At 33.7% G+C, this 26,721-nt stretch overlaps 5 protein-coding genes across 9 annotated transcripts in view; 2 read left to right on the forward strand and 3 right to left on the reverse strand.

Annotated features, from left to right (window-relative positions):
• The window catches only part of Tsp42Eq (Tetraspanin 42Eq), a 60,577-nt gene extending 41,291 nt beyond the window's left edge, over nt 1-19,286 (reverse strand). Inside the window, exons 1-5 of one of the 2 annotated variants that reach the window (XM_070108058.1) lie at nt 19,007-19,286; nt 18,540-18,713; nt 18,327-18,476; nt 16,643-16,840; nt 16,446-16,517 (exon numbers count right to left, since the gene is read on the reverse strand). In XM_070108058.1, the coding sequence (XP_069964159.1) occupies nt 16,446-16,517; nt 16,643-16,840; nt 18,327-18,476; nt 18,540-18,713; nt 19,007-19,066 (654 nt within the window). In that variant the 5' untranslated portion in view covers nt 19,067-19,286. Of the gene's footprint in view, nt 1-16,334; nt 16,518-16,642; nt 16,841-18,326; nt 18,477-18,539; nt 18,714-19,006 lie in introns of those variants that run through there. The other variant, XM_014233088.3, reaches the window with a different exon arrangement.
• On the forward strand, nt 1,614-7,728 carry LOC106616428 (protein late bloomer). 4 transcript variants are annotated; one of them, XM_070107675.1, is made up of 5 exons: nt 1,614-1,974; nt 2,164-2,327; nt 5,182-5,383; nt 5,461-5,652; nt 7,521-7,728. In XM_070107675.1, the coding sequence occupies exons 1-5, from the start codon at nt 1,915-1,917 to the stop codon at nt 7,590-7,592; spliced, it is 690 nt and encodes a 229-aa protein (XP_069963776.1). In that variant the 5' UTR covers nt 1,614-1,914; the 3' UTR covers nt 7,593-7,728. The 4 variants fall into 4 exon arrangements, with proteins under 4 accessions (XP_069963776.1, XP_069963777.1, XP_036218778.2 ...); XM_070107676.1 differs by having other exon boundaries at nt 1,615-1,974; nt 2,164-2,331; nt 5,201-5,383; XM_036362885.2 differs by having other exon boundaries at nt 1,616-1,974; nt 5,182-5,356.
• Nucleotides 7,865-10,329, reverse strand: Tsp42Ep (Tetraspanin 42Ep). Its single transcript, XM_014233077.3, has 5 exons — nt 10,086-10,329; nt 9,708-9,881; nt 9,481-9,636; nt 8,246-8,443; nt 7,865-8,157 (listed from the first exon to the last, which is right to left on the reverse strand). Exons 1-5 carry the CDS (start codon nt 10,143-10,145, stop codon nt 8,005-8,007), a joined length of 741 nt encoding a protein of 246 aa, XP_014088552.1. The 5' UTR covers nt 10,146-10,329; the 3' UTR covers nt 7,865-8,004.
• Pgant3 (Polypeptide N-Acetylgalactosaminyltransferase 3) lies at nt 10,912-15,816 on the reverse strand. Its single transcript, XM_014233118.3, has 7 exons — nt 15,128-15,816; nt 14,696-14,796; nt 14,329-14,509; nt 13,871-14,040; nt 13,205-13,662; nt 12,349-13,137; nt 10,912-12,225 (listed from the first exon to the last, which is right to left on the reverse strand). The coding sequence occupies exons 1-7, from the start codon at nt 15,259-15,261 to the stop codon at nt 12,064-12,066; spliced, it is 1,995 nt and encodes a 664-aa protein (XP_014088593.2). The 5' UTR covers nt 15,262-15,816; the 3' UTR covers nt 10,912-12,063.
• Nucleotides 19,287-23,206: 3,920 nt separating the features above from the next.
• Nucleotides 23,207-26,721, forward strand: LOC106616416 (protein late bloomer). Its single transcript, XM_014233067.3, has 5 exons — nt 23,207-23,344; nt 25,302-25,469; nt 25,542-25,700; nt 25,788-25,982; nt 26,572-26,721. Exons 1-5 carry the CDS (start codon nt 23,285-23,287, stop codon nt 26,626-26,628), a joined length of 639 nt encoding a protein of 212 aa, XP_014088542.2. The 5' UTR covers nt 23,207-23,284; the 3' UTR covers nt 26,629-26,721.

Raw genomic sequence — 26,721 nt, forward strand, 5'->3', positions numbered from 1 at the left:
TGAAGGAAAAGTCGGATACACTATAAAAAATATATATATAAATGATCAGCATAATGAGCTGAGTCGATTTAGCCTGTCTGTGTGCATATACGCAAACTAGTCCCTTCGTTTTTGAGGTATCGAACTAATATATTCCTCACGCCTTTTTCTCCCCAAGAAGCTGCATTTGTCGGAACCGCTGATATCGGGACCACTATAGCACATAGCAGGCATACAAACTGTTTTTCATTTGCCAAGATATATTCACGAAATTTGGCATAGATTATTGTCGACGGCCACGTAGTTGGCAGTTTGGTTTAAATGATACACATTCTAGTCTAAAAAGTTAGCTGCCATTTTTTGTTTTATAAATGTAGATCAATATGAGCGTTCGTTTTACCAGACAGTTTGCAGAATGATTAAGACTAATAACTAATTCTGCTAATTTATTTATTACGTATGAAAGTTCTTCTAATTACTGTAAATTTTTTTAAAACAACATGGCAGTTCTGTTGATCTAGTTCGGACTTATCGACTGTTACTGTACCACTCAAAGTACATATTTATGTAGACGGCGCGTAGGTACCCTTATCAAAACTTTCATATTTTTGCTTATGAATAGAAATAAGTTGGATTTTCCTTCAATGTCTGGTATCAAAAGCGATAAAAACTATATTTATGTATATATATAATATTTAAAATACGTGTAGTCACGTAAATACAATGGTGAAATGTATAAATAAATGTGTATTGACGACTTAGTCAATGATTCATTGTTAATAGTGCATCTGGTCTCTGTTTATTCACGTCTGAAAAATATAGTTCTTTTATACGATCAATATGGACTAGTGAATGCGGTACATGAATATACGAGTATATAAATATATATATAATTAAGGTTCCAAAATTAAGTGGAACTTTTGTCATTAAACGATTTTTATTTGAAAAAGTGTTTGTTAACTCTTTGTTGCTAACATAGGTCTTACAAACCGACAATAAAAGCTCTTTGTTCTAGAGAGTTGAACTTTTTTTGTGCTTTCATCTCCTTTCTGTACTTTCATGGATATTGTTAGTCGTGTCGGCTTTTAATTTAAAAAAAATATAAACATACATTTAATGAGGGAATTCAATTTCTATAATGTGGAAAAATTAAAAAAAATTTTAAGGTCTGCGTTTTTAGTTACAATAAAATAAAGCTCCCGAATAAAAAAAAAATGGCAGATTATTGGTATCGGTGTCCTAAACCGATGTTAAGATGATAAGAGTTAATGACATATCTGGAGAATTTGCTAAATATCGAGCAGATGACGAAGTTTTATCAACTGTGAACACTACTATATTAACTGACACCTCTATCAGCTGCTTGAAACTGCCTCTGAAAATGGAATTTGGAATTATTTAAGTTTAAATCCATCACTGAATATATTTTTTATATATATATAAGGAATATTCAATGCTGAAGTCCATAATACCGCGTGTAGAGTTCTGCACAGTCTTTGACAAATACCACAAAGGCATTCTTATTCGAGTTATCGGCAGGCAGTGCGTTGTAAATCCCGTCTGCTCATAAGTACATATGTATGTGTATGTACAAAAGTATGCGTATACAGTTGTTAAGTATTATGCGAATTCCCCGCAAAATTATTTTAGTTGATTTGCGCGCTTCACAGCGAATGAGTTTGACGCCGTCTATCGGCAGACGGTCTCAGTTCATTGCTAATGGGCACGCGTAAAACCTCTACTACGTCGAAGAAAGGAGATCAAAAATAGATTTAAAGCTAGCAAAACGATTTTAGTAAATGAAATTAAACACAGTGCAAATAAAATTTGTATCGAAATTTGGAAAGTGTGAAATTAGTGCAAATAAACAAAAACCAAAATTAATTATTTAATAAAAAAAGTGTACAACAATAACAATAAGTAAACAAATGCGCAATGATTTTCGCAACACCTTTAATAAAGCACATGTACTTGTGCGCCAACACGCTCTGCTTAGTGAGTCTTCTCCGTCTTCTCGTACTTGCCAACTATTTTCTTTTGTTTACACATTTACACTTCTTATCTTCAAGTTCCCAGCAATCTAACTGCCCATTCACCTATATTTACTTTATCTAAAACTTAAAATCGACGTTACTTTTAAAAGCTTTTGTAAAAATTTATAAGTATGTATGTATGTGTTTACAGATCGTCGGTCTGATTATGGTGCTATTGTGTGCGCTCTTCATGGACTCCGTACAGAATTTGCATTTGATTTATTGTATACTTGGAATATTGGCGGGACTCCTAACGGCTCTGAACTCTGTGGTTGGCTATCGGGCCATAAAGCCACCGAAGGCTGCATTGATGTGGTTGGTAAGAATGTAATGCTAATTACCCTGTTGTAATGTAGGAAGTTCATAATTAAGAATGATAAAGAAATCAGGAATTATACCACATTAGAACGAAGAATTCTGGAATAAAATTCTATTTTGAACAAAAAACAAACAGTTTTTCAACAAATCAATACCAACTTTTTATTGTAGTATGTATGGGAAATAAAATACTGTTTGTTGGTTTTGTTGTTGTTTCTATAGTGATCAGTATAAATCCTATCTAAGAAGTATTGTGATTTAACGGTAGATTCAGAAAAATTGCAAAAAAATTTTATCCCTCAATTTTAAAGCAAAGCACTTCAATTCATGCAAAATATACACAGGTTTTGTCCGGTCATGATATGTGTCGAGTCATGATACATAAAATGTTAACCTTAGTTTTAGTATCCAGAAAGTAATGGAGCAGTTATTACATTATTTAAAAGAAGAAAATTAATGAAAGACATATTCTCTGTCAAATAATTTATAAGAAATTTTTTCGATAACTTTTCTTTTAACGCCAATAAAAAGATTAGTCAAAGAAATGATTTCCTTATAGTTGTTTTTTACTTCTAATATGAGCCTGAAGGTGTGTGGAACCTTAAAGTCGGTCAATTGCGACAAACATTGATCAGCATTTCAATGTCTGGCATTCTTTGATCCAAACAGGTCTTGCCGGTCGAAATTATATACTCGTATACATCTATCAGAAAAATGTTCGTTAATATTGTATTTTGCTGAATAAAGTACGCTAGAACGCCAGAGTTTCTAATTTGTATTTTAACCTAGCGGCTGTCCATTATTTTCAAGTTGAGTCTTTTAAGAACAAAAGCAGTAGGGGAATTGTCAAGACATTTATGTGTCTGTAGCTGTAACATTAAGACTGATTCTTCATTAATTAAACACAGTAGTAGGTGTAAATGGTCTTTTGCAATGTTAGGTTGTCTTGTTTGTCAGTAGAATGGTAAGGTATATATCTAGCAGAATGGAAATACAAATGTCTCCAAATAAGGGTTCGATTATAGCACTACAAATACAGTGAAATCCCAAACTTATGTAAAGTAAAACAAAGCGTTGGTAGAAGAGTCTAAACACAATCAAAAGAGTGCTATTTAAACTATAAAATACGTTAATTTCTACAGCACCGTAGCTATAGTGTCCTTCAAGTGTATTTTAATACCACCAGAGGGTATAAAAATATCTTTATCTTAATTTTGATCAATCAGCTTGGACGGCAGCTATATGCTATAGTTGTACGATCTGAACAATTTGTTCGGATATTGTAGTTTTGCCTTGGAAAATAATCTATGGCAAATTTTGTGAAGATGCTTTGTCAAATAAAAACAATTTCCATACAAGAACTTGTGTTTGATAGGTCAGTTTTTATGGCAGATAGGCACACATTTATGTGTGTATATGCTATAATGGTGCGATATCGACTCCGACAAATGAACCGCTACTTGGGGACAAAAGGACGTGGACAAAATTTCAGATAGATATCTCAAAAATTGAGAGACTAGTTAGCATGTATACAGACGGACATGGCTAAATCGACTCAGCTCGTCACGCTGATCACTTACATACAGTGCATTCAAAAAATAACGTTTTTGCTTTGCGCGATCAATTCGAAAATTATTCTTTTGTAAATTAACACAAGGTCAATTTTGATCACTGGCGCGTAAAATTCAGTCATTTTCTTCGATCTTTTTAATTTGTCACGTCGCGCCGTAAAATAGAAAAAATGAGTGCTCAGTATAAGAAACGGTTTAAAGCAGCCTAAAGGTCCCAAATGGACTATTAAAAAAGCTACAAATCATTTAAATACGAGTTGTTTATTTGTGAAGTGGGGGTTATGGAGAAACTGGAAACGTAGATTAAAAGCCAGGAAGAGGGACGAATCACGTGACATCTAGAAGTGAGAACAAAGCTATTGTTTTCTTTCTTTTGAAAAGAAACCATTGCTCAGAGAAACTAAAAAGATTGTTTAAAAAGGGATGAGATGTATCTCTAAATACAATACGGAACAGCCATCAGAGATCTGGCAAACATACGCAGTATTACTCTATTCAAACCCCTACTTTCAAAAACACAAACTGCAAAATAAGTGCATTAGGCGCAACACCAACTCTGACTATAGCAATGTGATTTTTACAGGTGAGTTAACTTTTGTATTGTTCAGCCGCTTGAGACGTGTTTGGCTAAGAACAGCACAAAAATTTATACAAAGGAGTGTCAAGCACACCCAAGTAGTGCATATTTATGGAAACTTCTTTGTTCAAGGATTCCGGGGTTTGTGATACTTCACAGAAAACTTGAACGCAGTTAGAATGATAAATTAAATAAGAAGGGTTTACTGAAGTTAGGTGACATGCTTTACGGCAAAAATAAACCTGATTGGATGCAGCAAGAAGACAATGATTCGAAACATACTTGTAGGAACAGACTCTGGACTCAATGAAAACCATCTTGTTACCATACGATTCGTCAGAAATTGTGGTGACTGTGATGGCCAATCTACCATAAAGTAACAATATGTTAGCAATTATTGAATAAACGTTAGCTATAACAAAAAAATACATTTTTTATAATTATTTACAACAGTTTTCTCATTAAACCCTACCTACACTTTGGAAAACGAAAACGTTATTTTTTGAACGCACTGTATACCGTTTGGATAACTAAGGCTTTTAGCCTAGCATTCCGCTGATCAAAGTACATGCACATGTATATTGAATTAGTCATCAAAATTAAGAACAACAGCCGATATCATAAATTTTTTTTATATTCTTTATTTTATATCTTTTTCATATAAAGTTAATACCGCAGTGTGAATTACATGCATGCTTGACAGCTTTTATATTTCTTTTAAGTATTGTGCCTTGGTTACAATTATATTCGTCACACAAATGTATATCGTAACGCATTTCGAAGCGACGAGCATAATCACGACCACAGTCGAAGCCGTAGAGTTGCTGTGGGAAAGAGAATTGGTGAAAGAAGGTCCAATGGCTGATATCGAAAGTCGGGTAGGTGGGAATAAAATAAAGGAATTGGTAAAAATATATTCAAACATTTAGTTTCAAGTTATTACTAACTTTTAAATAGCTCTAATTTTTCTTTAATTGTTTAGTTTCATTGCTGCGGCCTGCATAATTCTAGTGACTACACTTCTATAAATTTACCACTACCTGCTAGTTGCTTTTATGACGAGAATGACGCCTGGGTCCACTATAATGAAGGCTGTTTAGAGAAGGTGCAATTTGCCGCTAGAAGAGCGAGCAATGCGTTATCTTACGCTGGCTATACACTGGCTGTAGCGCAGGTAAGCTTTAAGCGAAAATGAACATATTTTATGGTATATATGAAACTAATAATTATATATTTATCGCGTGGGAAAAATCCCTCCTGATCTGGAAAAACAAAAATTAATAAACCCATAAAAAGATCCGAGGAAGTTGGACGTTTTACGAACTACTAAGTTTTACTTTATATTTTTGTTTGTATGTTTTGGCCTTCTTTCTACCGGAGTTTTCATAAAACGTACTGTCTCTATCAATATAATAATATCGTGAAAAAATAGTAAGTGCTCGACTTTCTGATATCAAGAACTGGTAATCCGCATGCAATAATTACGTAGCGAAATCGGGTACAATTGCTTTCAATAATTTAATGTCTTGCTACAGCTGAGATATGCTTTTATATATAAATGGCGAGATTAACAACGCAATAAATCCGCTCTCTAGCCGACATGTATATAGCGTAGAAGAAAGAGAGGTAGGAATGAGGTGGCTCTTCGAATTTTAGAGATAAAATATTTGCGAAATATTTATGGTATTATATACATATATGTATATATAGATTAATTGCACATTATCACAGAAGATGGAGCGATGAACTGCATAAGCTTTACAAAGATATGTGACCACTGTAGATTATCAAAATCGGAGTACAGTCCATAGGAATTTAGTAAATAAAATAGGGACGTCAGCAAACTGGGTCTTAATTGATCGAAAATAATGCTGTTACACTCATATTTAGAGGCGGAATTTATTTTTGAAAACAAAGCTCAGCTCGAGTTATTTAATATGAGTCATTATTACTATGTATGAGGGCGGTTCGATAATCACTTAGGCTCATACCTGGATTGCGCCACTAGCGAAAGAGATGAATGTTATCTTGTAATACATTCTCGTAGCCAATAACTACAACAATTTTCAGACGAATCGGATTTGTAAATTTGTTTTGATCGGGTGTGGAAGCGAGGAGGGATTTCTGTCGGTGATTTGATTCTTGATTCGAGAAGTGTAATCGCGCAGAATAATCAAATCAAATTTGATCGCTCTTCAAAGGTGTTAAAAGCTCTTTAAGCGCAATAAGTACTTTCTGCGTTGTTTCGTGACCGTCGACTGAATATGGATCCACTTATATATATCCGAAACTAAGCAACAGTATGAAGCTATAACACCCTTCACAAATAAATAATTTAAAATAACTTCAGTTTGTATGGCAGCTACTTATGTACTACAATGATCTGATATCGGTAGTTGAATAGCTTCTTGGGGAGAAATGGACGTGAGCAAAGTTTCAAATTGATAGTTTAAAAACTGAGGGACTAGTTTGCTTATACATAAAGAGGCAGACGGTGATGGCTAAATTGACTATGCTCGTCACGGTGATCATTTATATATACATTTTATGGGGTCTCCAACCTTTCATTTTGGGTGTCACAAACTTCGTGTTCAGGGTATAATTAAACCATTAGGGGAAAAAGTAGTGATCTTCCAGTATGACAACGTATGTGATCACAACTCCGCCAATCGCGTCCAGGTTGTCGGACCTAGGCTATCATCAGGCTATACTTCTGCCTTTTTCACCGTTATTTCCAGTTTTGGCTCTGTACGATCATTTCCTTGTTCTTGTTTCCGATGGTAAAAGTCACTCGTCGCGCAGAAATTTTAGTCGAATGAGGAGGCCACAGCCGCCACGGAGGCCAAATTAGAAGACCTCCAGAAAACGTATTTTTCAGTCGTTGAAGAATCGTCAATTCAAATGTATTGAAATGAAAGGAGACTGGGTTCAAGGCTTTAATTATAGAACCACCCTCGTACTATTACTTTTTTCATTAATTTTTATATATGTATATGAACTTGAAAGCAATTCTTTTAAAATATTTATCATTATTTATTCCAGCTGCTGGCTTTGATATTTGCATTCGTATTGATATTAATTTACCATCGAGCTGGAGATTATGAAACCTTATAGTATATACAAACATACCCATATATGCAACATCCTTTTTTTTAAGTAGTCAAACAAATTTTTTTTTATTAAAAATTGTTTATGTACAATTCTAGTATACATATTTACAATATACAAGTAATATTTTGATACTAAATTGTAATAAATTTAAATGAAGATGGGTGAAAATAGTCGCGTGTTGTGATTTTACAAACATATTTTAACAAAAACAGTTTATTCATGCTTATATTATGTACTATATATGTTTATACAACATATCTACAATTAATTTAAGATAACCTATAATTTGTTGGTACTAGTATATATGTATGTATAACAGTATTTTCGAATTTTTATATAATACACATAATTTAAATAGAAAAAAATTAGTTTTTACCAGACTTTTGCATTTCATATTTGTTTTACCACCATTTATTTAGTTAGACAACAGGTGAGTTCGCGAATTGCAATGATTAATTCGTTGTATCGGCTGGGGTGGCACATGACCATCTTCTGGTGTGTGATCTGTTGATTGAGAGCGCTTGAAAAGCAATATACTCAGTATGCACGAGTAGAGGAAGACTGCACACTGCAATACGAAAATATGGTCATACGTTTTTATACAGATAATGACGGTATTTAATTAATTTTCTTCTTTATGTTTAAGACCTACTTACTTCACAAATTAATAGTGACCAGTTAAAAATGTTTTCACGCTCCATGGTCTTGTGATACGACGTTTCCAGTGCTTCCACACAGCCGCGCGAGAATAAATTCGACTCAAGCGTAGCATTTTGGAAGCGATAACAACTCGCTGGCGTCTCCATGCGTCTGTACTTGTAGTCATTGGCATTGTAGAGACCACAGCAATGATACTGAAATAGAGATAATGAAATGTATATATGAAAATAATGGCATAAAAATAACGAAAATTGTAACAATTAAGACATATAATAAAAAAATATAAATTAAACTGAATAAATTACTAAAAAAAACTTTTTTGGTTAAATAAAAAAAAAAAATATAAATAATATGCATATGAATGAACCGAAAAATATATACTTAAACAAAAAATAATTATATAACGTGCAACAAAATGATATAACTTATGTACATATTTAAGAAAAAAATATTATATTACATAAAAAATTATTTTATTTTATAGAAATTATTAAAAAAAGTTAAATTAAATTAACTAAAAAATCGCGACAGCTTGAACTAAAAAACGTGACATTAGTGTCAAAAATTTTTATTCAGTTAAAACTCTGACTATTATTTTAAAACAGCTCAAAAAAATATATATAAAAATTTAAAATAAGTTATTTAAAAAAAAGATGATCGAAATAAAACTTTGTTAATAATGAACTAATTTTATAAACTGCGCTCAATTATTATTATACTTTTTTAATTTTGTAACATCATAGAGTTTAGCCTACTGTGTTGGGCAATCTTTTTTTTATAATTTTATAATTTATTTTATTTTCTAATTTCTATTAGCAAAAGGAAAATTATATATAAATCCAGCGGTCACGTTTATACTGTTTAATTATGCAGCTTAAGTCGATACCCAGGCAGATATTTTAATACATAGTAAAAATCGTGAGATGTACACTGTATCTAATTACTTAACAGCTTTTTAAGTCGACTCTCGAATTTAAAATTATTTCATTTGTCTAGATTATATTAAGTCTAATTAACCTCTTTTAACTCAGATATACATATGTAAGTAGAAAAGAAAGAAAATTTAAAAGGAAATATATTATAATTTGATAAACCAGAAAAAATATAGAAAAAAATAAGCAAATTATTGAGAATATAAAAAAATTCATTAATAAAATTAATTAATTTAAATAATATGCAATGAAATAATGACACTAATACAAATTCTAAATAAATACCCCAACGCACTCACATTTATCTCCACCGCCTGCATTTCATTCGGATCCACATCCACATCATCCCAGGCATCCTCCAGTAGATCCAGCGCACTTATGAAGAATTTCTGATGTTTATACGTCTGCATTTGCAACAACTGCGTGCACAACAACATCAACATAAAGAAGGAGTACTAAAAGGTGAAATTGTTTGAAATTAATAATTAATTTGTAGATAGCAATAAAAATTGAAAGCAGAACATACAATCACATTGACGCCCAACGACTCGCAGATGACGCCATAACAGCCAAACAATGTGGCCATGCATACGAATGAGCCCAATATGATACCAACTATGCAGTATGTGTGCTCATCGGTATTCGGTATGGCAAACTCCAAACCGACAATATTCAAACAAACAATACAAATGCCCAGTAACTGCAAAAAAATGGAGAAATTAGCACAAAAAGTGTAGAAGTAAATAAACAATAATAAATAATAAGTGGGTCACACAATTACTAACAAAGTAAAGTGTGCAAAATACTCGTAGGATGCCAAACAATAATACTTAAGTATAACTGCAAACACCGACTTTTTTCATTGATGCTCTCATATATTTTTTTTCTTTTGCGCTACACTTACCAAACTAAAGAAATTGAAAGCGAAGACGAAACACTTGACAGCCGCAAAGATCACACTCATTTTTTATAGTTTTGCTTGAATTTAACGGAACCGCCGTAATTTATGAAAATTATGAATCGTAAAATATGAAATATTTAAAATATGCTAGCGATTTTATTCCTTGCGGCTCAAAGTTGTTACTGAAATCGGTGTCAGAGAATTGTATGCAAAGAAATAAATATTGAACATGGCTTGTCAATGACACCGGGCGATATTTTATTATTATTCTATTTTTTGTTTTATGCCCAACGAACATTTTTAAAGAAGTTGACGCCGAAATATAATATACAAGTATGATGTATGGAAAGTAGGCGGTTCAGTTTTGTGCAAGTTGGTGAATTGTGAATATGTTTCCGCTAAAAAAATTGTGGATTGGTGTGTGCCTTCATTTTAAATATGCTTTATATATCATATGACCAAACATATATGCATGGCAGCTATACGTTATAGTGGTCTGATATCGGCGTCTCCAAAAAATGAGCAGCTTCTTTGAGAGTGTGCAAAGATTGATGTTTGAGCGACTAGTTCGGGTACAGAGAGACCCGTTCCCACGACAGTCGGGTCTACGTAACCGGAACGGACCCGGATTTATTCCGGCCAAGGACTGTCAACTCGGCAGAATTCTGTCGCTACAACAACAGTATATAGAGACAGATGGTCATAGCTAAATTGACTCAGCTCATCGTGCTCATCACCACGCCCCTGTTCAGGGTATAATTAAAGCTTAACTTACACATCTCCATACACTACCTCACTGCTGCTTACCCTCGAATTGATGACAAATTCATTCGAATTATCGATCATTTAAATTTCTATGGTTTATTGGGTATATAGTTAAAGGTACATAAATATTATTGTATGTTCCCCTATCAAGTAGCGCATGTTAATGAACTTCATTACTGATAATGAGTAATATTAATATGCAGTACACTAACAAACACTAACTCATAAGATTTGGCAGCAGAACATTTGGCTATTAATACGGTAAGCGGCGTATGCGTTCATTGCGCGTTTACACTTAGGCAAACACTTTGCATGTTTATGGGAGCGAGAGCATACATTAAATATAAATATGTAATTATAATTAAACAAATTAAAATGATTTTAATGCAAAAGTGTTGTTGTCTGATAGGCATCTGCTTGTACCATATGGAAGTAATGAAGACGTTGGTTTCAGGTTTTATTTTTTTTAATTTTTGAAAAAAACAAATTATTTAATTTTACTAGTAGCAGTAGTAGTAATTAGCGGCGATAGCAATTAAAAGATTAAAATTATTTTAATAGCATATAGTTAACTCACGAGTTAAGCAGCAAGAGTATACAATTTCTCGCTAGACTTTAGTAAAAACTTATAAGCTAGAAAATATAAATTAGTTTTTGTAATAGATATGCAAAAGTGTATGCATAATTAATAAACGTTTTTTTTTTGTTTTTTGTTTTACAAATTGCATATAAAATAGCGTTAAAATAAATAGTATAGTATAATGTAGTAAATAACGCCTTCAGTAAGTCAAACAGGTATGTAATTCCATATAAATACATATATTTCGTGGGTAAAGTATTGATGATGTTGCTTGGTGGTTATTGTTTTTGTCGATGTTGTTGTTATTTTTGTCGATTTTTCACAAACTGGTGGTTTGGGTAACGTATATTGTGGTCTAGTTCGTGTTGTACGAACATAAAACACTTATTTTTATCTCCGAAATCTTCAAATAAAAAATATCACAAGCCCACGGCGCTGGTATATATAATTCACTACAACTTTTTCTACGTTTCATCGCTCTTTACTTTTACTACTTAACTGTTTAATTCTAATTGTATACTAAATTTTTTTTTAATTTAATTGGCATTTTTAATTGCTTGTGCAAATCCTAGCTTTCATTTTGTTTTTGTGTTTTTGCTAATTGCGTTGTTTGTTTGTGTATTTGTAATTTGTTTTTTAAACTCTCCATGGCAGTGGTATAAGACCCCACTTCTGCGTGATGTCTTTGTAATCACAATTAATGGCAACAACGATTTTCTCCACCTTTTGGGTGCGTGGCATTTTGGCTGCCTTCAGCGTGAGGCAAAGTTTCGATTCGCGATGCGAAATGTGCTGAGTCTGCGAAATAAGCAATATACGAGTAATGTAATATCGTAAATGTACATAAAAGCTTAGTAAATAAACAAAAGTTTTTCGACTAAAAATAAATTTTATTAGCCATTAAAATACAACACTACTCACATCCATGTCGTAACTCCAAAACTGCCTCGGATCCTCCAGGCACTGGGTCAGCTGCACATTGCTGGTTAAATTGCGACTCTTCAGCTGCTGTATGACGCCCAGTTTCGGCTCACTATATGTCAGACAAACGTTGTCATTGGTCATTATCTGACCCTTCGGCGTTATGACATACATATCCATTGATTTGCTATGCACATTACAGTCACCAACTGTGACCGATTGCACTGATGTGCGCGGCACATCTCGCTCTAGCGGACGCAAGCACTTATCGCGATCCAAATCGATGAGCGACATAAATTTTTCAGCATTATTGTCGATCTCTTCGAATATGCGTGGCCATTCGCGTGACAAACGACGTCCCGGTATGTTCTTCATGTGTGTCGTGTACGCTTGCGCACATTCTGTTTCACCATCAAGCCAAATTATTTTGCCAAAGAAACGATCCGGTGCGGGAAAGAAATGCTCCGGCCAGATGTGCTCCAAATACCATGAAAATGGCTTGCATTTTAGTTTCTCACGCAGTGACAAGCGCTCAGTGACATCTATGCGTTCACGTGTCTCCAACGACAGGCCGGATGTATAGAGTAGTATGAAATATTGCCAATCGTCCATCCAAGTCATAGCAGCACGCGCCAAATTATTGCCCAGCACTTCACTCATGCCACCCGGGAAGGTGTACGGTGTTGTGCTGCGGAATACGTGGCCGACATGTGAGCAGGGACAGATTTCAATGCGCCCGCCGCACTGCCATATGCGGAAGGACATTTCAACATTTTCGCCACCCCAGATCTGCAAGGAATATAAATAGTTATAATATAATGTTATATAATATACTACGCAAGCACTCCAAACTTACACGCATTTCTTTATCGTATGCGCCAATTTCAAAGAAGTACCGCTTGTTCACCGCAAAGAGTCCACCAGCCATTGCTGGTGATGTGATTGCCTGCGTCGGATCAGCATTAGCTGGCGTTATACTGCGCTTATTACCGAACCAACGAAAACTCAGCTGCCAATTGAAGGCACCCCAGTGATTCTCGAAAGTTTTCGTATAACTGAAGTTATCATCGGAAATGATATCAATCACGGGTGCGACCACACTATTGCGCGACTCCTTCACACGCTGCAGCAGCGGCTCCAGCCAACCGCGCGTACACTCACAATGCGCATCCAAGAAGGTCAACACATCACCCTTGGCATGCTCGGCGCCGAGCAAACGCGCAGGCACCAAACCGCCGCGTTTCTGTATGCGCAGCAAACGCGTTGGTACGGTGAGCACTTTAATGTAGGCCTCCAGCTGCTTCTTCAAATAGGCTGTAAGGCAAAGCGAAAGGTTAAACTAGTTAAGAAAAAGGTCAACTGCAAGATGTTTTAATTACTGCTTTGCAGCAGCATTAAACATATTAGCTGCAGATATGCAAAATACAACAATGTAGTAGGCTGCAATGCAGTTTCGTTTACTTTTGGAGTTTTTTGTTTTTGTATGTTTGTTTGTTTATTTTTATCTTATGAAGACACTTACAGCGTTCGCTTGCATCGTCGACCAATATGATTTCTTTGAGTAATTTACGTGGCGATCGGTTGATAACGCTTGTTATGGTGCGCAACAACACCGACCAAGCCTCATTATGGAAAACTATAATCACCGATGTAGTGGGCAGTTCGTTGTTGATATATTTCTTGTCGCGACACCTGTTTTAAGAGATAAATGAAAATAAAGGTAATTAAGTGTGTGTGTGACAGCGTAAATGATTTGGTGATTTTGTTTGTTAAAAGATTTTATGCTTTGTCAGCAACTCAGGGTCATTGCACACAAATTTTTATGCATATGTATGAATGTAAAACTTGTTGCTAAACGATGCTAGACTCAATATTTACTGCCTTTTGGCACTGGCGCAGATGATAATGCTGCTAATGTTTGTTTGAATTCTTCGCTGATTTGTTCAATTGTTTATGGTCATTGGTCTGTTGTGCACTTACTCTTTTATTCTGTAATCTTTTAACGTACGATTCAAGGGTATGCGGTCACTGGCTAAAATATTAAAACTATTCAGTCTGAAGAAACGTTGCATGCGGAAACTATCGCGCGCTGGCACCACGACCGGTCTGCCCTCCGCCCCTTCGCCAGCGATGGGATTGAAAAGATTCACATTGTAGTCATCTGAAAAAGTTGTTGTTATAAAGCGAATTTTTATAAATTTTAATTAGTAGGCCCACGCAGAACGTGTGCCTAACAATGATTTCAAATGAAAATAAATAAAATATAAAAACAAATAAATAAACACTGCATTTTTTAGTGGTTGGCTAGTTATAAGTTTCATAAAAAATGTTTTTTTTTTTTATTTACCTTCGGTCATATTGCCGAAAATATTGCCTTTGCCAATATAATGTGCCACTATGTTCTTCGGATGCCAGAGTGAACGGCGGCGCGGCTGCGGTTTCGGATGGCTAGGTGTTACGTTGTTGTAATGATGATTGCGAACGCGTGAAAAAAAAAAAAATAAAAAGCAAACAATTAAAATTTACATAGAATTGCTAAATAGTGGAGCACAATTAAATGAAGGCGCTCAACTGTGATGGTCTATTGCCATAGCACATTACACAGCACTGGATGCCTTGCAATACGCTTGCCAAAAACGCGGCTGTAACGGTTTTTAGCCAATTTGCAATTCGTCAGTTTGTTAGCTTTGTTTAACTTTGGTGTGCTATATATGTGCACGTGGGCTACTTTTATAAAATAAACACCTGCTCATATTTATATATATTCAAATATACTTACACCTTATCCTGGTCATTTGCTTGTATACTGGCCACATAGAGATTGATACTCAGCGCAAACATGAAGAATGCAAAGAACAGCAGAAACAGGTAGAGCAGCCATAGCTTCTTCAATTGTTGAAATCTTAAACCCATTGCTAATTACGATTTCCTTCAATTTTTGCTGACGCTACTAATGTATATGCTAATGCTTTGCTTGTTGTTATTACTAGAATTGATGACCACTGTCTGTGCGATCACTTTGTGTAATGAACCGTCTTCGTAGCGGTTTCTTCGATTTGTGTTGCGAGTTGTTGCGCCGACTACAACAGGTGCTTGGCCAAAGCGTGAATGAGCTCGGTACGTTGTCGACAGCTTGTTTTTGTTTTGATTACAAATCTAGTGACTCTTTAGCGGCAGTGGCAGAGGAAGTTGTTATGGCTGGTTTGTTGGTTGTTTGGATGGATGGCTGTTTTTGTTTTTGCTGGTTCTTACAGCTGGCACTGCTCTCTTAATTGCAACGGTTGCATACAAAGATTGCAGTCGAAAAAATTTTTGCTTACTTCATCCTTTTCCCGCATATTTTAGTTTATAAGCCGCAAACGAAGAAGCAAACTAAATAAACTACAAAAAATATTGACAAACTAATTTTGTTTGCAAAACTCGTCTTGTTGTGTAAACGTAAACAGTTGTTGATGAGCCATCGTTCCGCAGGGTTGCTTTGTGCGAATGAGGAAATTCTTAGCGATGTAACACAATTTCGCGAATTGTATTTAGTTTTTTATTGAAACAAGGCAATTACAATATTTGTGAGAAAAATTGCCAGCTTTTTTTAAAAGCTTTTACAATTTGTATGGGTTAGTCTAGCAATTTCAGCAAATTCTTGGTTCCGTGTTGTGTAATTTTTATGGGAAATACTTCGCTTAGACGAAGCAACACTGTAAGCGAGGTCATAGACCCGTGGCGCTGTGTCTCGTGTGCAGTAGGCAGTTGATGTTAACGGCGAAAATTTATTTGCATATTTTTAGGCGTCAATTTACAAATAAAGTAAGAGTTAAAATTATAAAACTTGATTTTCGGTTAATCGAAAAACAGAAAGTTTCCGAAACAAGTTTGATTATTTTTTAATTTAAACAGAAGTTGAAGAATATAAAAACAAATAATTTTCCCTTAAGAAATGTTAATATTTCTTTTCTATTTAATCTTTTTGTAATGTCTTATACTTTGGCTTCAATTGTTTACAAAATTACAATAAAATATTTATTAAATATGACTATTCTTCAAATTAAAGCTTCTTATTAAAAATACTATAAAATTTCTGCATATAAAAGCCTCTTAACTTAATAGTAGCGCCTTCTTTCTAAGTTTTTGAAATTGATGCCCAGAATGCATGCGACAACTATGGTAACACCCTGTAAAGACCAAAAATTATCGGAATAATTTTGAATAAAATATTTAATTAATAAATTTTTTTAAATTAGAATCTTTTTTGTAATAATATAAAATTTTGTGTATATTTGGAACTCTTTGTATTCACCTCAACGCCCACCAATGTCCAATCGCTGATTACTTCGATACGTGAACCGTTAGAAAAGGCTTGGGTTAACTTCTCTACGCAACCCGCTGTGTAGAGATCATTTAGAATGGACGGCTTGCGATTGAGATAACAGCTCGTAGGTATGGATAGCCCACTGTCGATATAATCGTTGGGTCCATTTTTGCCACAACATTCGTACTAAAAATATTTTTTTATTTAGATATAAAAATTACAAACAATTCTGTTAGTAAAAGTATTAGGATCTTTCTAAGAACCTTCTTAAATTTTATAAAATTTGCTTCGTTTACTTTTTTTTGTTTCGCTACCGACATGACAAATCTGTACCAGATCCAGATACATGGTTAAGTAAACCTAACTCTCGTGGTAATATTATTTTATAACCAGTCTAGACCGCAGTATATGTGTGAATGCTTAGATTGGGTCTCTAGATTTGCTGGGTGCAGATGGATGTACTATTCTAGGAAGTTATATAAGGATATTTGCTAGCGTGTTGCAGTTTGTAGCACCCAGAAAGAAGCGTTGGTGACAATATAATATTTATATATGAATATACATAAATGATCAGAGGCGAGCTGTGTCGATTTAGCCATGTCTGTCTGTCCGTCCGTTTGACTGCGAACTAGTCCGTCAGTTTTTGAGATATTGATCTGAAATTTCGCACACGTCCCTTTCTTTTCAAGAAGCAGCTCATTTAACGGAACGGGCGATATCTTACCACTATAGCATAGCATATAGCTGCCATTCAAACTGAACAATCAAACTCAAGTTCCCGTATGAAAACCCTTTTTTTTGACAAGGTATCTTCACGAAATGGACATGGACTATTATCCAAAGCCACGGTATAATCTTCAAAAAAATTTTTCAGATCGGATCATTATAGCGTATAACTGCGATACAAACTAAACGATCAAACTTAGGTTTTTGGAAGGAAAACTTGAAACTGTGAATATTATTTGTTGCTGTAAATTCAAAATGTGAGCTTTCGATTGAGAAAGTGATGAATAGTTTCACTTCTTTTTTGTCGATTTTTTTTAGAATTTAACCTCGAATATATCGAATTTCTTCTACCCTATGGATTCAGGAAGAATGTAGACATAGTTTATAATACAATCTGGTATTCTTAAATCGTATTTGGAATAGATTCGAAAGTATACCTGGATGAGAATTACAAACTCAGTCTCCAAAATTTATTTGAGAAATGTTTTATGACTTTACGAAACCAACAACAAAGTCAGTTTTCGTAAATTTTTATCTTTGCTAATATAATGGAACTAAATTTTGCTCATTGTTAATTACTCACTAAATTATCACCATTTTCTGTATCGCAAGCTAAAGGATAGCGGTCACGATAACGTTAATTCATCTGTCTATCAGAGCTTTTTTGATATTTAAATATATATATATCAGTATCCATTTTGAAAAGGCAAATAAAGTGGTATAAATTAACTGGTATAAATAAAGAGCGAAGAAATAGTGATAGATAGCGGTTGTACCACTTAAATGAGGTATTTACATGCTCTCAAATATTGAACTGAACTGGTTAACTTAGTTGTTGCTTTCATAATAAATCTTTTTGAGCAGAACACTAATATAGCGAGTGTTCGAATGTGCAAATCGAATATGGCTGTTTCAAAAGAAAATACCTAATTTAGTGCCAACTTACTCTAATTTGATAATTATCCATGGCATCGTCGCTCATCTGTCGATTCCAAGCGTTCTGTATCGTCTCCTCGGCTAATTTGGAGAAGTTTATGGGCAGCACAAAGATGACAGCGATTTGTGCGAGAAGAAGCAGCAGCAAAAAGATGGCGTACTAGAAAAGTGCTTGAGTTAAGTGTTTAAAAATAAATATAAAAAGCTTACATCAAATACTCACAACCAAAATAGTGTGCGGTGATTCGCGTATGGCACCACAACAGCCCACAATTGTGGTGGCGAAGAGCAAACCGCCCAACACCACGCCCATAATGCAGGGTATCTTAATGGATTCGCTGGCGTTGAATTGCACCAAGGAGTATGCGCTTGCCGATAGCATAAAAGCGCCCGCTATCTACATTTTAAACCAGATATTAATTGTTTTTTTGAATGTGCGTATGCGTGTGTGTATGTGTGTAGGAAGGTGCAGTGTTCCAAAAAACAAAAAAAAAAAAACAATTAAAATGTGTGCTTAGTTGGTTCACGAAATGAATTGCATACAAATAAATTTTAACACTTGGAGTAAATAAATCGAAAATGGGGCACACAAAAGACATATCAGAGCTTAATTGATAAACAATATGATTTATTATATACGAGTACTTATGTATTTATATACATATACATATGTGCATAAGTATTACTCACACAGCAGAGCACATTCATTAGAAAGGCTAGAAATTTCACTGTGGACGTTGCACAAGTCATGACGCTGTATTGTTATTGTTGTTGATTTGAATTGTCAATTAATTAGTTCAAATCAATGAACTCAATGCAATATATTTGCAAAATATAATATAATAAATTTTCAATTTATAGAATTTATTACGCCAATTATGGCCTCGGCTCCCTTTCCACACACAACAAACCGATTTTCTTCTATGCCTTTACAACCGTTTGGCACTGCAGTAACTAAACGACTAAACAGCATTGAAATCAAAAAAAGATAATAATACCCCCACTATTACATAAATTTCGTGTAAATGCAGCGCATACAAATGTATATTTTTATTATTTGTTGTTGCTTCAATACGTTTTCGGCGGGCTTAACTCAAATTCGTATATGAGTTATCATTTATCGCACTGATAAGACGGCGAAAAATGTGCTAAGTGTTAGAGACGCGCTCAGCGATATCTCATTTGTGTGGAACCATATGTGTTTACAACGAGAGAAATGTCGCATTGTGAGTGCGGCAAAGAGAGCAAGCAAAAAATTGATGAAAAAGCAAAAATACAATAATATTAGAAATATTTATTTATACCATATACCAAAGCACGATTCTGCTAAAACCGGGTGTTTTTTAGACTTGTTTTTGATGAGTCAATACTTTTTTTGGAGTTGGTTTTTTTTGACAGCCGTTACATTATTTAATATTCAATTCGATCTGCTATTTCATAATGAATAGACTTACTCCGAAAGAACTTCTGCAAATTGTGCAAATTTGTTACCGAAAAAATGGTGCGGTTCGAGCGACGCATCGTGCGTTGCGTCCAAGATTCGGTAAAACATAATCGTCCAGCAGAGTTGGGAATTCGCGCAACCATGGATCGGTTTCGCACCACCATTACTCTAGCTGTGCTGTGCTGAGCTGCGCCCACCCACTTTATGGGAGATTTTGCGAAGATATCTAGGTTTGCGGCCCTACAATAGATAAAGACGGGTGAAATTTTCTCTAGCCCCTATATACTTAATATAAGATTTTCAAACTTTCAGTTGGCCTTATACCATATATATCAGTCAATATGTAAGGTATCTTAACAAAATGTATAATATTATATATACTGTACTTTAATGCGAAAATGTGTGAAATCGGTCAACAAATTACTTCAGCTCCTATATAAAACATATAATAAATTTCGTTATTTTATCAAAACGTTCGAGTACGAACTGTTCGTAGAATTAATTATCCTTTACTAGAAAGTCTCACCGTAGACGAAAAACTAATGAACTGGAATGCTTGGGAGAGAATAAAGAAAACTCTGCTTCTTATTTGCCAGAACTGACCAGATCTCGATGAATTTCTGCCAGCAAATTAAGGAAAATTTTTTAAAAATAATTTTCTGTGAAATAATTTATTTGCAGCGTTTAGTCTATTTTACATTAAAATAATGTATTACTACTTTCAATAGACTGAATTTGATATTTATTTTGTTGTTGCCAGAAGTTGTCAAATTTTTATGGAAATTACTACTTATTTGTTTCACTCTATCTCCCCAGGGTATTTTTCTTAACAGTTATACTAACTTTTGAGAAGTAAGGGTCCAAGATTGATAGAGTACTAGATTCCGATACTCTAAGAGCTGTCAAACTAGACAAATAGAGCATACAAATAGAGCTATGAGCGAGTTAATGACGTCAAGTAGTAATGCACTATTTTAACAAGCGCGTTATTCAACTTGCGGCTGCACAAAATTGTCGTAATCTCTAATCAGTTGACTTAACAAGTTTCCAAACATTTTCAAAGCAGTTCAAAAGAATTAGTAAAATTATTCGATCAGCTCTCTTACGATTAAAAGTAGGGGTTAACGTCTAAAATATTATAAATAAAATATAGCTTTCTTAATTCAAATTATTCACTTCATTTTAAAAGATAGTTTACACTTATTGAGAAAGAAATAGAAAATATACAGGTGATCATCATAGACGTAACTATTGTATAACCAGCTGATTATTTACTTGTTGGGAGCTCCTATCTGGGCTCAACTTACTCACATTTTAACTTTTTAGTGTGCTATGGAAGGTTGCCTTTAAAACACAAATTGATTTAATATTGACACGAGCAATATGAATAAATGGTGACATTGCGTCACTCTGCTGCAATAAACCCAAAGTACCAGCACTTTTAGAGAACAAGTGAATAATAGCAATAACAATAACTCAACAATGAAAGCTTTACACTGTGAAGAATTCGCGTTAGTCTCTTAGGGAGTGGAGCTGAGCTTTAATAATTTATTGAGTACTTTGGAGATAAGCATATAATAAACAGAAAAGTAAACACATTTAGAAAAGTACTCTCAAAATAACAATAACAAGAAATGTGAAGAAATGTTGCTTTTTTTCAACTAGCTGGAAAATTGCATTATTTATGTGCTGTTCTTGAAGTTTCTCTTCTCTGACACTGAAAGAGTTTATTTATAGTTTAAAATATCTTTTAAAAGACAGAAATACTGATGAGCTATCGATCTAAAATTTTACACACGTTTTTTTCGTCACTAAGAAGCTGCACATTTGTCGGAACCGCCGATATCGGGCATATAGCTGCTATACAAACTAAACGATCAGAATCAAGCGCTTGTATGAACGACTTTTTCATTTTACGAGATATCTTCACGAAACTTGGCATGGATTATTGTCTAATTCTTATATATATATATTGGTTCGTGACGTCATAAAAGACGACAATACTTTGTTTCAATTACAATAATATAAATGCTTGACAGTTCGTTCTGTTTATAACGTAGCATGTTCCAAACTTGTCTCAATCATTCTTGGCAAGATTATATATGGTATAATAATGTATAAATAAAGTATATAAATTTTTCAGTACTCACACACCACATTTCACTCATCAAAAAGGCAAAACCTTTCAATTTATCCACTGCGTTAATCATTCTACATACGACATCTTTATATTTTTTACAGCAAAAGTTTGACAGTCTTTTATAGTATTAAGAACAATGGTTTAATTGAAAAATATATAACGGTACTGCTTTTGTAACGAAAATATAAAAATTTATTATTTTTTAAGATTTCCTTAAAAATATTTCGATAATATTTTAAAATTACTACATAGATTTTGTTATTTTTGAATTTTGCTATATTCCGATCGGCCCATATCACGTAAATCTGAAATAGTATGGCGAAAGTCTTTAGCTTCATATAACGTTTTAAAAAATATCTAAAAAATCCCGATAAAATTTTAATGGACATTTGAAGTTGAAGAATGTACTGAACTTCTATTGACATTTTTATCGAAAATATGTACATATCTGTTATGTACATGAATTTTTTATCTATGCAAATATATATTATTATTTATTATTATTAAAAAGAACATTCTTTGGCATTTATTTTTTCAAGATTATCTCTTTGAAATGTTGGTCGCGGCTACGTCTCAGATGGTCCATCCGTTGGTTCCAATATTCGATAACTCGTTCAAGCATGATGCGTGATGTTTTGCTCCAAGGCCTGAATCGAAGCGGGATTGATCGCATATACTTTAGACTTTCTCCTCCCTTGAAAAAGTCTAACAGTGTGATATCACACGATCTTTATGGCCAATCGACCGGCCCAAAATGTTTAATTATCTTCTCATCTAAGTGTTCTCCAATAATTTCTTGCTGAAACCAAATGTCGCCGAGATCACGAGCTTCAATTTCAGGCATCAAATAGTCGGTTATCATGGCGCGATAACAGTCGTCATTGACAGTTACATTCTCACCGGCATCATTTTTGAAGAAATATTGACCGATGATTCCACCGGCACACAAAACAAACCAAGCCGTTATTTTTTCTGAATGAAATGGTAGAAATCGCAGCTCTTCACTGCGTGCTGGACGTGGTCTATTCGGTCGAATATATGCTGGGATGGGTGATGGTGTGGCGAATAGTACGCTTAAAAAAGGCTATTGAAATATAATAAATAAAATATTACTTTTTATCGAATTCAACTCGCTAACTTTGTTGTTGCATTCACATTGAATTTTTCGGCAGCGAAATGACATATCGAACGCAAGTACTTGTGTTATATTTGTTTTAATTTTTACCGTCACTGTAGTTAAATGACATTTTTGCAACACTGCCACAAATATATTTATTTTATTTTTTACTAACATTTATATAAATTGTGTAAAAAGCAACCGAACTTCAAAATTTTTCGGTGATTATTTGTAATTTTGATTGAATCTATTTCTTGATCAACCAAAATGAATTGTCTAACAATAACAATAAAGTATATTGTGGTGGTTTTTAACTTTCTATGTGTGGTTAGTATCGGTGTTTTGAAGAAAAAGTTAATTTTATTTATTTATTTTTTTTGAAAAATGAAAGCTTGGAATGAAGAAATGTTTTCGCAATCTTTTTCTTTATATTGTTTTGTTTTGATTTTATGTGGTTGTTTGACTCTAGCGTGATCAAAAGGAAGACACAATGGGGTGACAAGATCTTTTTCTAATCAAATTAAATACTAGGGGTGGTCATAAAACAATTTACGGGACTTAATGAATGTGACTTATTTTTGTAAATTTAAATCACAACTGTTTAACGATTTTTGGGGAAACTTTAGTATACCATCCCACGCTTTCAGGGTTAAGAGAGGTATGGTTGATTTTAAGTTGAAAATTTCACAAATTTTATCTTACAATTTCTCGATTTATGGTTAACTTTTCCTTTATATTATGCACTTATTATATACTAACACTTCACTACAATGTTTCTACATATTTATTTTGTATTAATTAATTTACTATTTGTTTTAAATTAGCATTTTATTTTAACACAATTTTCGTTATATGCACAATAACAAATGTGTTCCATATAGACAGATAATAAGTGTTGCCATATCCAAACGAACGAAAGCAATCAAAATAAATAAAATACCCAATTACCCTCTACAAAATTAACTTATATGCACAATATTTACTAATTCAATGAAAAACGGATAAAAACAAGAAACGGTACCTTGTTTAGTTGCAACAATATCCGTTACAATTCGTTATAGAAAATGAAATTTAAAGAGAGTGATATATACTCTTTAACATTACTTTTTGTTTGAAAAGATTTCTTATTTGCATTGGCGGCCTTCGGCGGCGTTCCAAAAAAATAACCCTGGCCGATCCAACACCGAGGTGGTCGTTACCCCTTTCGAGTCCAACTTGTTTCTGCATTGGGGGCCTTCGGCCGCGTTCCAAAAAAGTAACCCTGGCCAATCCAATACCACGATTGATCAAGAGAAGGGAATGATTAAAATTATGGTTCATGTATATGGGGTATAATCTTCAATTATTCATTTTAATTCGTTTGCAAAATAGAAATATATATATATATATAAAATAGATATGGCAACACTTATTACACGTTTCACTGATCTTGGATACATTAATATGTGTATCTTCATGAGTACTCGATTATTATCTAAAATAATTATTAAAAACAAACCAGAACTGTGCCTATTTATCACATAACGGCAGTTTGGATCTTATCTGCTTATTCGACTTCACAATGGATCACTCTATCCAAAAATATATCAAAACAAAACAGAAGCCAACTTGAGGGCAAAATGGGTGAACTCGGTCTATACCACATAGATAACGACTTAATAATTTGCTTCAATTAAGTTATAATAGCCGTGTTTGATTTGTCATTTCTCTGCTCGTTATCTTTGGGCGTTGCTATTTTTTTTTTAACATTTACTTGGGAAAGCAACAACAAAATTAGCGAATTGAATAACTAAGTAAAGTGGTATAACTGCTTTCTTTAATGCTACCAATTTTTATTCCATAATATTTTACCGAATTTATACTAGTTTTACCAAAGTGGATACCTTGAATTACAAATATTACAGTCAAAAATAAAAATAAAAACATGTTTTATTAATTTTGAACATTTAAGACTTTCTGTAAAATATATATTTTTGATTGAAGAAGTAAAGCATGGACGCTGTTAGCGCTAGGCTAGCTCATAGCAAGTGCTGCCAGTCTGATTGAACAATTGGTATAGTTTGTTCGATTCACCATTCTCCAAAACTTGTCGAATCGAAGACAGCTAATATTATTTCCGGTGACATAATATTTAATACCGATTTTTTTTTTCGGTAAATTAGAATTAAGTATACAGAATTATTGAACATTTCATGCATTTCCTGGACTTTATTTCTCTGTGTGTAATACTGTTCTACGGTTAATCGTCAAATACTTAATTTTCTAATTCCTTTTCGCTTCACAGCTGCTTGGAATTGTGATAGTAGTTTTGAGTACATTAGCGATGAAGGAGCTTGGTGTGGCCAGTAAGCCAATTTGTGTTAGTTTGATCGTTTTCGGCAGCATAATACTTTGCATTTCATTTGTTGGTTGTTGCGGAGCGCTTACCGAAAATTTATGTTGCACATGGACGGTATGAATAAGAAATATTTTTAAATTGGTTTTTAATAAAAAAATGCATAAGTTTTATTTAACACATTTTTAGTACGCCATATGTTTGTTGGTACTTCTCGTGTGCATTGTGATAGATATAATATATATAATAAGGGCTGATAGCTCAGAACACGCACGCCATGATGTCAAGTTGGCGTGGCAGCATATGATAGAAGGTAGCGATGTAACAATGCATTTGTACCAAAGTACGGTATGTAAAAAACGATTTAAAAACTTTTTAGAAAACACATAATGTCCGTATTTTAAATACGTAATGATTTCTAATTCTCCTACTTAGATGGAATGCTGTGGCAAGACAGATTATAATGACTACATCAAGGCAGGCATGATAATACCGATGACCTGTTATAGGGACTTCACTATGACACCTGCACATTTATACCAAACAGGCTGTTTAGCTGAACTCACCGACAGTTACAACGCTTCCTTCAACCGAATGTATATCATCAGTATGGTCATATTCACTATTGAGGTGAGTGATTTATTATTTGATCAATTTAATCCTTTTTTTTTAATAATATACTCGTAGTCTTTTTGTATAAATCATAGAGTTATCCCGTAAGAGGTAATGAGCTACATGTTGAGCCACTGAGAGCGTCTTTTTTCTTTCTAATATTGATAAGACGAGCACTTTCATACATTTCAGTTTATTTCCATTCCTCTTTTATTTTTCTCAAATTTAGTATGAATTATATTTTATACACTTTTGATCGTTTTGGGACTAACTAGTTTCTGGTACAGAATTTATAGATGCGAACTAGTTCTAGTCCATAGGAAAATTTTAACATAAATATTTATGTGTGCAGTTTAAATATCCAAACTGATAATTTTTTTTTATAGTAAGCAGCTTTTGCTGTGATATACGTTTTTAAAGTAAAGGGTGTTCTTTTAAAGCTAAGAAATTATATTAAATATTGATTAAAATTTCCAAAGCAGTTTATTTACCAAATTCTTGTTTACTTTATATAGATTTTTTGCCTAATTTGAATAGTGTAACAATTATGTACATTTAATATTCTTGAATTCAAAATATTATCGATAAGTTCTTTAATTTTTTTCAGGCTATTTCTTTAGTGTTTGCAATAGCTTTGGGTGTAACGTATCAGCTGGAATACTAACACAATAAACCGTAAAAGCGCAATGACAAATACTTAGAAATAATAATACTGATTTAATTATTTTTTTAATAAAAACGTATTTTTCAGCACTTT

Source organism: Bactrocera oleae, chromosome 4 (genome assembly GCF_042242935.1).
Source record: "Bactrocera oleae isolate idBacOlea1 chromosome 4, idBacOlea1, whole genome shotgun sequence".
Taxonomy (NCBI): Eukaryota; Metazoa; Arthropoda; class Insecta; order Diptera; family Tephritidae; genus Bactrocera; species Bactrocera oleae.

Coding starts and splice junctions, on each gene's coding strand:
- LOC106616428 (XM_070107675.1), top strand. CDS start 1,915: ATGATTTTCGCAACACCTTTAATAAAGCACATGTACTTGTGCGCCAAC. Junction 2,328..5,181: donor CCGAAGGCTGCATTGATGTG/GTTGGTAAGAAT, acceptor CATGCTTGACAG/CTTTTATATTTCTTTTAAGT. Junction 5,653..7,520: donor ATACACTGGCTGTAGCGCAG/GTAAGCTTTAAG, acceptor TATTTATTCCAG/CTGCTGGCTTTGATATTTGC.
- Pgant3 (XM_014233118.3), bottom strand. CDS start 15,261: ATGGGTTTAAGATTTCAACAATTGAAGAAGCTATGGCTGCTCTACCTG. Junction 14,797..15,127: donor GCAAATGACCAGGATAAGGT/GTAAGTATATTT, acceptor CGTAACACCTAG/CCATCCGAAACCGCAGCCGC. Junction 13,663..13,870: donor CGACGATGCAAGCGAACGCT/GTAAGTGTCTTC, acceptor TTTGCCTTACAG/CCTATTTGAAGAAGCAGCTG.
- Tsp42Ep (XM_014233077.3), bottom strand. CDS start 10,145: ATGAGTGTGATCTTTGCGGCTGTCAAGTGTTTCGTCTTCGCTTTCAAT. Junction 9,637..9,707: donor CGTTGGGCGTCAATGTGATT/GTATGTTCTGCT, acceptor TTCACCTTTTAG/TACTCCTTCTTTATGTTGAT. Junction 8,158..8,245: donor GGTCACTATTAATTTGTGAA/GTAAGTAGGTCT, acceptor TTCGTATTGCAG/TGTGCAGTCTTCCTCTACTC.
- LOC106616416 (XM_014233067.3), top strand. CDS start 23,285: ATGAATTGTCTAACAATAACAATAAAGTATATTGTGGTGGTTTTTAAC. Junction 23,345..25,301: donor TTTTTAACTTTCTATGTGTG/GTTAGTATCGGT, acceptor TTCGCTTCACAG/CTGCTTGGAATTGTGATAGT. Junction 25,983..26,571: donor TGGTCATATTCACTATTGAG/GTGAGTGATTTA, acceptor AATTTTTTTCAG/GCTATTTCTTTAGTGTTTGC.